The sequence below is a fragment of the Tachysurus vachellii genome, chromosome 3 (assembly GCF_030014155.1).
Source record: "Tachysurus vachellii isolate PV-2020 chromosome 3, HZAU_Pvac_v1, whole genome shotgun sequence".
In the NCBI taxonomy this organism is placed as follows: domain Eukaryota; kingdom Metazoa; phylum Chordata; class Actinopteri; order Siluriformes; family Bagridae; genus Tachysurus; species Tachysurus vachellii.
The window spans coordinates 9,283,880-9,298,141 of NC_083462.1; the positions used below are offsets into that span (position 1 = coordinate 9,283,880).

The 14,262-nt window shown below is 38.2% G+C and overlaps 1 protein-coding gene across 1 annotated transcript in view; it reads left to right on the forward strand.

The window, feature by feature from the left end:
• Positions 1-14,262, forward strand: part of thsd7aa (thrombospondin, type I, domain containing 7Aa) — a 101,041-nt gene that overhangs the window by 59,901 nt on the left and 26,878 nt on the right. The window contains exons 7-11 of the mRNA XM_060865659.1: positions 457-651; positions 3,741-3,993; positions 8,419-8,534; positions 10,875-11,007; positions 11,105-11,208. Of these exons, the coding sequence (XP_060721642.1) occupies positions 457-651; positions 3,741-3,993; positions 8,419-8,534; positions 10,875-11,007; positions 11,105-11,208 (801 nt within the window). The remainder of the gene's footprint in view (positions 1-456; positions 652-3,740; positions 3,994-8,418; positions 8,535-10,874; positions 11,008-11,104; positions 11,209-14,262) is intronic.

A 14,262-nucleotide genomic window follows, 5' to 3' on the forward strand; every position in this document is an offset into this window, starting at 1 on the left:
GTAGGTCAAAGGCAAAGTTAGGTGCTTAAGTTGCCTTCAAAAGACTCATTCATTGATGTGTTCTCATCTCGAGATCTTCAGCATGAACATCTGCCTCATCCAACTGGCAGCAGTCCAAGAGGAGGAATTAGATAATGTAGAATTCATATATGCATGCACTTCAGTTGAACCTAAACCATGTACTTTTGGACTTTTCAACTGCTGAAGGCAACATGTTAATGAAATATATGCATGAGTGATGTTGGATTCAGTGTGTGTGGGAACAGTGGATTTCATAAATATGCAGATTTTATGTACGTACTCTTTGCATATGAGCTATATTTCTGCATAGAGGAAATTTAATGAAAGACATAGATCATCACACTGTATAATATTAATGTCATATTTTAATATCAGATGCTCTTTAGTGTGAATCTGTTCCTGATCACAATCATGGCCTTCTGTTTGTTTGTTTAGGTGATTTTGTAGACAGGCAAATGTGTCGAGATGCTATCCTGCCCATGCCTGCGCTATGTGAAGTGCCATGCTCAAAGGATTGTGTCCTCAGTCCCTGGACATCCTGGTCACTCTGCTCACACACCTGCTCTGGAAAAAACACAGAGGGCAAGCAAACAAGATCACGCTCCATATTGGCCTACAACGCAGGAGATGGTGGGTGTCACTTTGAGTCATTCTTCTATTTGTTTACTTTCTTTCTCTCGGTTGAACTCTTATCTTGTGGCCTCCACAGACGACCATAATAGCTTCAATGTTAATTGGCATACAGTAGATTCTACAACTCTCTTGAATTGTACCATTGTGATAAATGCTGTTCTCCTGAAAGAGATTCCTTCAGTTGTTTTGATGATGGAGGTGGAAAGGAAAGGTGAAGGAAAAGCATATGATTTACATAATTTTATCCTCATCATTGAGCCGTTTGACTGATTTACAGTGATCCTTTCCTCTAAGAGGATCAGCAGAAAGAAACCTTGTCAGGAAAATGAGAGAGAAAGAAAGAGAAGAAAACATAGGGGATGCAAATCTTTGCTTCTTCTTCATTATTATTATTATTATTATTATTATTATTATTATTATTATTATTATTATTATTATTATTATTAGCATTAGCATTAGCACTATTTTACATCATTATAATTTTAGAACTATCATCACATTCTATTCTAGAAACCTGCATCAGTTTTGTTTGCAATGACATTGATTTATAACAATACACATGTCTAAACAGACATGTGTAGACGTCTTAAAATCTAGCAGTGCTCCCATCCCCCGCTTTGCTTGGTTAGCACTATATCATTCTTTCAGACATATAAAAACCCCAGCCAGCTGAGGTAATGAGTATCCTGGAGTGTTAAGCGATTCAAGCCTCATGTGGCCCAGACTGGGGCAACGAGTGATTCGTAATGGAGTGACGGTGAAGCGAGTGCCTCTAGGTGAAACCCTGTCCCTCTCAGCTGCCACTCACTGTCCAGGATTCCATTTCCATAAATATGCTACTGGAGCGAGTAGGGCTCGCACTGGTGTCTGGGAGCAAATCAACCTAGCTTCATTTCATATCACAGCTAATGGCTGTGCAAGTGTCTCCACTAGGCTGTCTCTGGCAGACCAGAACATGTCACAGACAGGAGGAGCATATTTAATACAAGCATGAAGGGGAGCTCCTTTATGAATTATGGATTTAGCATGGATGTGTAGTCACACCTGCAACGTGAGGTGTTTTCTAAAAACTGTGTCGTGTTCTGTATTGCGTGCTTGATTAGTCCTCAAACGATTTGGCACACAGCATGTAAAATAGATGACAAGTGTCTTGACAACCCAGTTGTGAACTGACTGTAGTGTGAAATTGTGAAGTTGAGCCATCTGGCTCTTTGAGGCAGGATGAAGAGCTGTGTGTTAGCATGAAGCTTATAACAATGTCCTTGTAGCTCAACGGCGAAAGAGTAGAAAACCTTTTTTGTCCATGAACGGAATTAAGCACAGAATGAAGAACATGCTTGAGTAATTATTCTAAGCTATAAAGTACACACTTGTGTTATGACATAAAGGATTAGCGTTCATCCAAAGAAACAGGTGAGTAAATAATGGGAAGCAGTGGTAATCCTTAAGTGACACTGTAATTTTTTAACGCACCGAGCTGCTTCGGAGGTAATGATTTGTAGCTGTCAAGAAGAGCTTTTCTTTTATTCTGTGGTCATGATGCGTAGGATTCCTAACCTGACCTGGCAGAGGATTTTAACACACCTCATGAGTGATGTGATATAGGTCGATAACCTCTTTATAAACAACCAAGAAGGACATTATCCTGCATTGCGAAGATAAGTCAATTATTCAGTATTTCCAGTAGCTACTGAAGAATCTCTTAAGAGTCCGTTCTTTTTCCCACTCCAGCATCGATTGTGTTGCGGTCAGTGTTTACTGCAGGGCTAATAGCTGACCTATCACTTGTGGTGCTTTGACTGGGAGACTAATGACCACCAGGAGCAGTCAGGGGTCACTCGTGGCCCATCTGGGTCCCTTCTGCAGTCCATCTTCACTCTGTATCTTGCTTTGGCAAGCTTATTTTCTCAATAACCAACCCAATCTCAAATAAAATCCATCAAAGGAAAAGACATGTGTGCTAATCCTGTATAACCGTCAGTCCACTGAAGCTAAAAGAATTTAAGAAGGGCTTTATGATTAACATTTGCTCCATGTGCAAGATTCTTCCACTTATTGTCTTGAAGAATATCGATAAAGAACAACGTACAGTATGATTCTGGTGTCTGTTTGACTCTTACCATATAAAGCTAATACCCAGCAGGGCTGTTTTTCTGCTATGGCTCAGTGAGATAATCAGCTTGGTGCTATTTTAACCCGGTCAGGACTGAGCTCATTACACACGCCTTTCAATAAAGCTCACGGTTAAGTGTAAGATCTGGTGGCATTATTGCAGCAGAATGTGAGTCATCAGTCATATCCTTTCATATGAAAAAGTGTGCATCTCTATCCTGCTATGATAGCAGCACAGATGTTAGTACATGATTATTCATAATCGTTAGACTACATTCTAAATTTACTTAGATTTAAATTAAAGTATTAGGAAGGCAAAGTTAATTAAAGTACCCAGTAAAATCCCTGTACTAACTATGCCATTTGTGGCTTTACACACTGGCTACAGAAAAGTCCAAAAGTACCTTAAAACTTTATATGTAATTAAAAAAAATGAATATTATTCTAAGTAACTGCTTGTCATATGTTCAAGTCACAATTTAGTCATGCATCACATTCACACATCATTAAAAATGTATATGCTGACGCATATGACGATCCTAATAGCGTTAACTCTTAACGACTGCCATCTGCTGTTGTTCTAATTAAGATCTGAAATGTCTTATTCCTTTTATTTCTTTTGCCCTGTTACTAGGTAGACAATGTTTGGTTAGCAATTCTCAATTTTCATATAAAATTTGAAAATTAAAATTTCAGAATATCTATAAACAAAAAGCAGTGAAGTAATATGTCTTTTCCTGGAGGAATATTGAGTTTTAAACAGAACTCATAGAGGTGAAATTCAATATATTCAATAAACAGCAAGCTAATTTACTTTTCTTTACTTTAGAATGACTGCCATCTGCTATTGTTTTAATTAAGGTCTGAAATGTCTTATTTCTGTTACTTCTTTTGCACTGTTAGTAGAAAGCTTTTTGTTTTTATTAATACTTTCTATTGAAATTGTAACACACACTCTTTGATGGGTTTGTTAGGTGGGGTTCAGTGCCCTAACAGCAGCGCGCTGCAGGAAGTACGCAGCTGTAACGAACACCCCTGCACCGTGTACCACTGGCAGACGGGTATCTGGGGTCAGTGCATCGAGGATACATCTGTTCCTGCTGCCAACGGCTCGCTCACTCGCAGTGGAGCTGGAGCCACTGGCACAGAAGCCTCCTGCTCTGTGGGTATGCAGACTCGCAAGGTCATCTGTGTACGCGTCAATGTGGGCCAAGTACCTCCTAAGAAGTAAGATCAAATTTGATTTATTAGTGCAGATTTATTAGTATTTTGTTTGGCAGCATTCATTCACATACCTTTAACAGAGATTGGTTGTCTTATATATATATATATATATATATATATATATATATATATATATATATATATATATATATATATATATATATATAATATATATATATATATATATATATATTTCATCATTGACTTGTTTAATATGCAGTGTTCTTTGTTCTTTACTATTCTGGAAATGGCTGCTGTTTAAATATTACGTAATTTTAAGACATTTCAATTATCAAAAAAGTTCTGTAATCGGTAGGATTGTGGTCATGACTGCCATTGTGTATTCCAAGACTGATACAAGCCAAAATCAAGTCGAGGCCAAGTATTTATTGGGATTAAGTCAAGAATAAATCTATATAAAAGTGATGTTGAGTACATGCCATTATTTTAGTTAGTTGGCTTTATTCCTGCAGTGTGCCAATGACTGTTGGCATGTGTTGTACATTGTGGCTTAGTGGTTAGCATGACTGCCTCACAGAGGGGTTGGGGATTTAATTCCCATCTCTTGAGTTTGCATATTGATACCAACACTTGTCCAGGGTGTCCCCTGCTTTGTAGAGATAATGGATGGCTAGATGGATCTATCATCCTGAACACAGGATCGAGACATGTAAATATTTACATAGAAAAAAAAAATTCTGTCTTCAGAGTCAGCAGATTTTTTTAGTTAAAATTCTGGGCAGCCCCTAGATTAGAAACAAATTTCTATGTTCCCAGTGTTGCCAGATATGATGATTCTGGAGGTGTTTTATTGTTATCTGCAATGCAATGGAAGAAAAATAATAGTCTGATTAGAAATAAAAGAAATAGAACAAAATAAAAAAGACAACAACAACAACAACAACAACAACAACAACAATAATAATAATAATAATAATAATAATAATAATAATAATAATAATAATAATAATAATAATTACTAACAAAAATCTAACATTAATTGAATATATTTATTTCAAGCCTTCTGGGATCCACTTCATTGTTTTTATTAATGATTGATTATTAATTTATCTATGCAATTGTTTTGAACCATAACAGTATGAATTCCACACACATTGGAAGCTAGCAGTAACCTCAGTGGCAGTGAGTGAGTGAAAAAAGTGTAGGCAATCTCATAGGACACAGATACAGCTGCTAGCTCAGCAGCTTATTTTAAACATTCCCTTTTTAATAGAATGTCAAAGGTAAATTTAACCATGTCTAGCAATATTCTCTCTGGGCTTTTATTTAAGTTACTATTTCCAACCAAGTGCATGGGAAAGAAATCTGTTAGACAGGTTTTTATACAATACAAAGCAAAATTGGATGTCAAAAAACTCACAAGGCTGGTTGAGTGAACAGACAGAAGATAGATTAGAGTGCAGGTAAACTACATCTAAGGCAGACGGCAATAGTGTGTACACTACTCACTAGAAATGGGAGACACAGTATGTTTAAAGGGAGATATATTGGACCCTTTTAATCCCATGAGCATAATATATGTTACCGTTAACCAAAATATACACCAGATACAGCACTGTTTTACTGAAGGATGAAATATAACAATGTTAGGTCAGGAATTTGAGAATATCTATAAACACAAGGCACAGTGAGCAAATGTGTCTTTTGAAATGTGTATTGAATTTCAAACAGAACTCATAGAGGCGAGTTCAATAACGTTAAATAAAAAGTATGCTAATTTATATTACTTTACTTTAGAACTTTCCCATGTTACTGATTGCATTGCTCTAATCCACTCACTCACTCACTCACTCATTTTCTACCACTTATCCGAACTATCTTGGGTCACGGGGAGCCTGTGCCTATCTCAGGCGTCATTGGGCATCAAGGCAGGATACACCCTGGACGGAGTGCCAACCCATCGCAGGGCACACACACACTCTCATTCACTCACGCAATCACACACTACGGACAATTTTCCAGAAATGCCAATCGACCTACCATGCATGTCTTTGGACCGGGGGAGGAAACCGGAGTACCCGGAGGAAACCCCCGAGGCACGGGGAGAACATGCAAACTCCACACACACAAGGCGGAGGCGGGAATTGAACCCCGACCCTTTAGGTGTGAGGCGAACGTGCTAACCACTAAGCCACCGTGCCCCCCTCTGCTCTAATCCATCCAGCAGCTATATCCTAAATATCCTGTCCTATCCATATCCTAAAAAACTACATGATCCCAACCATCAATATTAGCCAATCGTGTGTGTTGACAAGCTTATATATGCTGGAGTGTAGACAGCACCTTCCACCAAGTGTGTTGGAGGAACATGTGATGCAGCATGAACAGCAGTTAAGTTAAGTTTCGTACACACTGGCATATTTGTAGAATGGAATCTGTTTAAAGATGAAAATGAAGGCTAAAGAAAATTACAGTGGAAATTCAGTCTTTTTTTTACCAACAGATTTGAACATACAGAACTTTGATGAAAATGCACCACCGTGTTACTCGACATATCTATCAGATATTGCATGTTTCAGTATGCTCCATTTTAAGCACCTGGTTCTGCTCCCCACCTTTGAGGTTTTTGCTGTAAGAGGTAAAAAAACCCTATTTATTTATTCAGCTTAACAGCAGGATGATCTGCGTCACCAGCTGTGAAACAGGGAGCTGCCACACTCACCTCATGCTGTCTATGGAAATAAGCTCTACTTTCTTTTTCATATTATTCCTGTCCTGGGCTTCACCTGCTACACACACACACACACACACACACTCTCTCACACACACAGAGTTTTATTTTGGACAACACTAATGCTAGACACTGGTGGTCTGCATGATTTATCTTGTGTAGTTTAGTTCTAAAGCATTACTGTGCCACAAATACTCATGTGCTGTTATATATTTTCCCCCCTGCGTTAGCATGAGTTTAACATAGCTACAAGATCACAGCAGCTGTGCCTATGAGCAATAATATAGGATGTTACAGATGATGTGAAACCTTTTAAAGCACAGATTTGCTATAAATCAGGCTTGTTGAGGCAGCCGCTGTACTATTTCTAGTCATAGAGCAGCTGATGATGTCACCACATCAAAACATTTCCCATAGTTCAATGTTCCCATAGTTCATTTAGATGCAAATCAGTGTATTTCAAAAAGATCAGAGATCAGTGTATTTCAAAAACAAATCAGTACTACCAAAAAGTTTTTGGTAAAAGTAATGTGGCAATCCACCACATTGCAAATAAAGTTCAACCCTAATAAATGAACTAGAAATCCTGCCCATGCCTGGAAACAGTTGTTGTGGTATTGCAGTCAACTTGCCACAGCTCTCAATAGGTATAGGCAGCATTTTTACACAAGCCCAACCCTTCCTGCTGTTTTTAGTACCAAGTATGAGAGTATGTCTCGGTTATAAGCAGAGACAAATGCATTGCTGGATCAAGTGCTAATTTATAGATCGCTTTGCATGTATGTAGATTGCACTGTTCGTCAGTAACAAAGATGTGTGTCTTGCTGGATAGAAAGAATACAGTAGCACACTCACATCTTTTAATATATGCCGTGATGAGTCAGACATGTCAAAGCTGTTGGAAACACTTTGAACTGTTCCCACTCAGAAACTGTATTTTGTACTAACTGGATCATTTCTGAGTATGAAGAAGCTCTGAGTAGTTCATATGATGTTACCTAATCAAACCTTATACAAATATGTACAAATTCATATCAAAAATCCTGCCAATGCCTGAGCACTATTAGTTGGGTATTGCAGGTAAATGCATAAATTAATAAATAACCTGTCTTTGTTGGCTATTTCTAGGTTAACAAAAAACTTTGCTGGATATACGTAATGCAGTATGTCCATAGCCTAGTGGTTAAGGTGCTGGACCACCAATCGAAAGGTTGTGAGTTTGATTCCTAAGTCCACCAGGCTGCCACTGCTGGGCCCCTGAGCAAGGCCCTTAACGCTCAGTTGTAAAAAATGAGATAAAAATGTAAGTCGCTCTGGATAAGGGTGTCTGCTAAATGCTGGAAATGTAAATATAAAGAAGCAGATACACTGCTGCCTCTTGTTTTTGAACAGTTCTCAAAATCACCTTTGGTGCGAACAGATAATTTGTAGTTATACAGCGTATAGTATCTAGTATCTATAGTTTCTATGATGTTACAGAATCGGAAAAATATAAGCGCATTGACATCGTTCTGATACAAATATATAACTATTAAATGATCTCCTGCATATATTTATTTGAGCAATTTAAATATATATATTTAAAATGAGGTTAATCATTTTAACTAAAAATGTAAGTACATTTCTGAATAAATAAAACATAATTCATGTACAGTACATCCTGTTATCTTTGTCATGGGGTTCAGAATAGGAATTCAGCATTCAGTGTGTGTTTGTGTTTGTTTTTTGGTGTCTAGGTGTCCTGAGAGTCTGCGTCCAGAGACAGTGAGACCATGTCTACTGCCATGCAAAAGAGACTGCATTGTTACTCCATACAGTGACTGGAGCCCTTGTCCATCAACCTGTCATGGAGGTATGTCCTTATTTCACCATCCAAGAGGCTTAGTTCAAGCGAATCTTACATTAGTACAGGGAAGAATCTTGTCACAAGATTACATGATAAGAGAGATGCAATGAAAAAAAAAGGCTATAGTGTTATGGGGTGAGCTGTGAAAAGAGGGTTTCTGTGAACAAACTGATAATTAGCTACTATGTGTGTGTTCACAAAACATATAAAGCGGCGGTTTGTTCACAGACTATCACGTCTATAAAAAGAGATTGTTGCCAGGCAACTCTTCAAGCCTATGCAAGGAATTAGAACAAATGCTCTAATAAGTAAAGTGGAAGCTGATTTCAACTATGAAAGGACTCCAGACGCTTGTAAACACTGTTCATCTTGTGTGTACTCGCCATTCCATGGAGTGGTTATTTATATAGTTAGTTATTTATATGAAATATTGACACTGCACATTTCACTGCATCTATGTACTTCATCTTTTCAACGTATCCATCTCTATGAAGATCTCACGTCTTTTTTTTTCTTTCTTCCAATTCGAGGATGCAGATGAAACTATTTGACATTTTGATATGAAGTGCTGATATTTATTTTTATGCCTTTTGTCAGCACCGGTGCTAAAGCGCAAGCGTATGTCTCTGTCTACAGTTCTGTCTGAGTCTCTAGCCTGTATCTAGATTTAACTTTCAAAAAGTTTTATTATTTTTTGAAAAACGGGTTGCCGGGTTTATTGGATTTCATGTTGATTTTCTACATCGAGGAACTTCTCTAAGCCACGGCTGTAAACAAAAGCAGGTCATTGTGTGCACAGAATATTGACAGTCATAACCTTAAAAACGAGGAACCATGAGAAAACATTAGAAAGATATGATATAAGAAAATGTGCATTTAACCATTAAAAATGCATTGACTACTCCCATTTTGCAAGTGTATGATCATCAGTTAATATCACAACATTGTTGAAAAAAACATAAACAAAGAAATAACTTTATCTTCATGCAAATTCCTTTGGACTTGTGGTTCCAGATACTGTTTTTTATAGGAGTAAATGTGATCATGTAGCAGGGTGAGTGAATGTTTTAGGACTAAGATGTTGCAAATATGCTATTTGCTGATAATGCTGTAGAGGTTTATTCATGATTTGTTTTTTTTTTTATGAGACATGTAGATAGTCTGTTGTAAAAGCTTCTGTCTTTAAAGCGTCTTTTCATTTACTTTACATACATGTTTATAGAAGGCACAAATGGCACCCGTTTGTGGAATCACCCAGAGATTTCCATTGAAATGCATCCAAGGCTTCACAACAGCAGATCTGTCAATTTAACAATTTTGCTGTCTCTGTTTTTTTTTTTCCTTAAAATAACTTTTATTCCTGTCAACCCAGCACCTAACTGACAAATCTCTGCTTATAAAGACAAAGACAAACAAAACAAAATTATTCTCATACATGTCAGACTTAGCACTGAAAATCAAATGCAGAAAATTAATGCTACAGCCAGCATGTCTAGGTAACCAGCTGTCTGTCTGAACATAACTAATGCACTGGTGAGGTCCTTGCACAAAAAGAAATTTGATGAAATGATGAACATCGGGGGGAACGGCGGCTTAGTGGTTAGCACGTTCGCCTCACACCTCCAGGGTTGGGGGTTCGATTCCCACCTTCAGCTTGTGTGTGTGGAGTTTGAATGTTCTCCCCGTGCCTCGGGGGTTTCCTCCGGGTACTCCGGTTTCCTCCCCCGGTCCAAAGACATGCATGGTAGGTTGATTGGCATCTCTGGAAAAAATTGTCCGTAGTGTGTGATTGCGTGAGTGAATGAGTGTGTGTGTGTGTGCCCTGCGATGGGTTGGCACTCTGTCCAGGGTGTATCCTGCCTTGATGCCCAATGAAACCTGAGATAGGCACAGGCTCCCCGTGACCCGAGAAGTTTGGATAAGCGGTAGAAAATGAATGAATGTATGAATGAATGAACATCAGATGCAAAATTAAGCAAATGCCAAAACTCTATACATGGAACAATTTCACTATCTTTAGGATAAGCATTCAATAATAATCAGTAAATAAATCCAAGTAATATAATTTCCCCCTTGCATTAGTTTTGGTATTCTTAAAGTTGACCAAATAAATTGTATCGTCCTTATGCTTCATTTAATCTTTATGCAATAGTTATGAACGGGCATGACTAAGCTATTTTCCTTAAGGATTAGACATAATTTCTATTTACTTCAACAATTTAATTAACCACATAATTACCAGGTTTGGCAAAACTGCAGTGCATTCTGGGCCTCAAAATCATATTTATCTTTAATTATAGGAACCTAGTGATTATGACTTTGGCCCTTGTTTCTCTTCTTCTCAAGGTGGCACTACTAAAAGGAAGCAATTCAGGAAACGGATAATCATTCAGCTGCCAGCAAACGGGGGCCAAGACTGCCCAGAAGTGCTTTACCAAGAAAAGGAGTGTGAGGCACCATCTGCCTGCCCTGGCTTCAGGTGAAAACCAAAATTTACACCAGTCTAATTATACAGAAATGGTTTTAAATCTCAATGATTATGATTGAATGAAATTGAATGTAACTTTGATTTTAAGGTGGAAAACGCATAAATGGCGGCGATGTCAGTTGGTGCCATGGTCTGTTAGACAGGACAGCCCTGGAGCTCAGGAGACATGTGGACCAGGACTGCAAGCCAGAGGTAGAGAAAACATAGAGCCAATGCATCACACCAACTGTAGCCTTCCTTACAGTCTGGAAACATATCTAGTGTTGAATATGCTGCATATTTTTACCTTTCCTGTGGAGGAAAACTTAATCAATGCCTTCTGACCAATCAGATTTAAAGCTTTAAACATGGATATAGTATAAAAATCATTATATTGAATGCTGTATACTTTATACTGTAATCTTAAATCCATCCTCTAGGAGAAATCTGCTCAAAGGTGAATAAAATTAAATTAATAATAATAATAATAATAAAGGGGAGGCACGGTGGCTTAGTGGTTAGCACGTTCGCCTCACACCTCCAGGGTTGGGGGTTCGATTCCCGCCTCCGCCTTGTGTGTGTGTAGTTTGCATGTTCTCCCCGTGCCTCGGGGGTTTCCTCCGGGTACTCCGGTTTCCTCCCCCGTCCAAAGACATGCATGGTAGGTTTATTGGCATCTCTGGAAAATTGTCCGTAGTGTGTGATTGCGTGAGTGAATGAGAGTGTGTGTGTGCCCTGCGATGGGTTGGCACTCCGTCCAGGGTGTATCCTGCCTTGATGCCCGATGACGCCTGAGATAGGCACAGGCTCCCCGTGACCTGAGGTAGTTCAGATAAGCGGTAGAAAATGAATAATAATAAATGAATAATAAAAAAGATATTGGCTTTCTGTATATGTAACTTTACTTTCTTGAGTTCAGTGATTTCATGTATGTCAGCTCTAGCACTTTGAATCTGAGAGCTTTGGAATCATAAGCCAAAAGAAAACAAAGGCTCTAGGCTGATTTTGCTGATATAAGAACTGTTTTACTGTAGCTTGACCCTCATAGTTCTTGCTAAACCCTTTCTAAAACACATCAAGCCCATTCATAAGAATATGTTTTTGTTACTTGGTTGAAAAGTGTTTTAACAATCTGACAGGACTCATCAAAGTTAAGACAGCAATCTGGCTGAAAAAGGCTGAGGTTGAGTAAAGCTTAATCTGGATGCAGAGTATAAAATCTAACCAGCGTGTGAGATGTGCTTGTGTGTTTAGGATGTGCAAATGAGCTTATGAATTTGTGAAGAATGGTGGTGTTTCGAGCGTCGGTGAGCGAGGGAGAGTTAGTTGCATCAAAGTGCTACCTTGGGCTGTTCTGCATGTAGCATTAATCTCTATGGAAATGCCATGGGAACTAAAAGACACTGCACTGCAAGAGGTTAAGCAACTACTAAAATGTGGTCAAAGGCTCAGATGTAGGCTTAGGACTTGACTTTAAACACTAAAGAAATTAAGCTCAAACCCACTCACCATATGGTAGATCAGTGAGATCAGTGAGCACACCAAACCTGCATGTGTAATCTCAGGATTGCAGATGTGTTGTGTTTGAGACAAGGTTGTTTGAATATATTTTAATTCAGAAGGAAATAAAAGTCCATTTCTGAGATTGTATTAGCACACATCTTGCTTTTTTTTAAAATTCCTTCATTTTCAAATGACACCTTTACTCACCAGACACTTTAATAGGAACACTATTGCTTATTTATGTAATTAACCGATCGGCCAATGATCAAAATCATACAGATAGAAGTCAAGAGCTTCGGTTAATATTCATATCAAACAAAAATGTGATCTCATTGGCTTTGATCATAGCATGGTTGTTGATACCAGATGGTCTGGTTTAAATATTTCGAAAACTTCTGGGATTCTAACAAACAAGAGACTCTAGAGAATGGTGTGAAAAACAAACAGATGCAGTGTAAGGCAGCTTTGATGGGCAAAAACATTTTGTTAAAACACTCTGTGAAAGCGATCAGAGGAAGATGGCCAGACTAGCCTAGGTTAACTCAAACAACTACTCTCTGTATCTGTGGTGAGCAGGAAAGCATCTCTGAATGTACAACAGGTCAAGCCTTGAGGCTGATGGGCTACAACTGCAAAACACAGGTTCTAGCAGGTTCTATCCCTTTCCGTTCTAAGAACAGGAATCTGACGATGGGCGCTCACAAAACTGGACTGTTGAAGATTTGAAAAAACAACAAATTTGTCTGTTTTTACAAGCAATCATCAACTGTTTCAGTGAGTCTGTACATTCTTTAGCTTTAGATTCCTTTTTTTTTGCTTAAGGGGGAAACCTGATCCATCATACAGTAAGATTTAAATGTGATGTCATTTCTGAGATGCTTTAATGCTCAGCATGCTTGTAAAGAGTATGAATGTCTTTTATTAACTGGCAGAACTGGCATTCACTAAAGTTTTTGAACTCTTGAGCCTGTGGTGTGTGAAAATCTTAGCTCTACAGGTGTTCCTATTAAAGTGGCTGAGAGTGTATTTCCATCCAATTTCAAATGTTAACATCCATTCTTAACACACAATTCCAAAGAAATGATGAATCACATTTAATTTAACACAATTGTATTCCTTTCTTATAGCTGATCAAATAAAAAGCACTTCTTGATAGTTAGAATATGTTATTATCATATTGCGGAAACGTGCACAGACCCAGTTAACGTAGCGGTGCTCTGCAGGTTAAACCTCGCTAAGCTTACATCAGTTTAGCAAGAGCTTTTTCTCTTAATTAATGCAGTTATAAAAGTACTAAAAGTTAAAGTGCATGTGAAAGACTATAAAGGAACCGAATAGCACATAAGTGAGGGCACTTCAACAGTCATAAACGGAAAGCGTCAAACTACAGTGTGAAGTTTAAGAGTCTGTATGAACTTTCTTTTCAGACTTCTATTAGCTGCATAAAGAAAACGAGCAATAGATACCCCAGATCGGATCATAAGGCAGACTTTTAGCAGCTCTTTCTCCATTAGGCCTCATTACCTGTAATAGAATCCTGGGAAACGCAGACACGGCTGAAGAGGCAATCCAATTCAGGGCCTTTTACCTTCTCATTCACGTGTGGATCTATTCAACTAGTCAATAAGCATTACACTACACAGCTGCTGATCCATCTCCTGTTTTATTCCATATCTGAAGATTTCTCACTCTTTCCCCAGAGTAAAAAAAATATTATAGATAATAATAATTTGGTGAATATGGTTCATTTTTTTCTCATTCTTC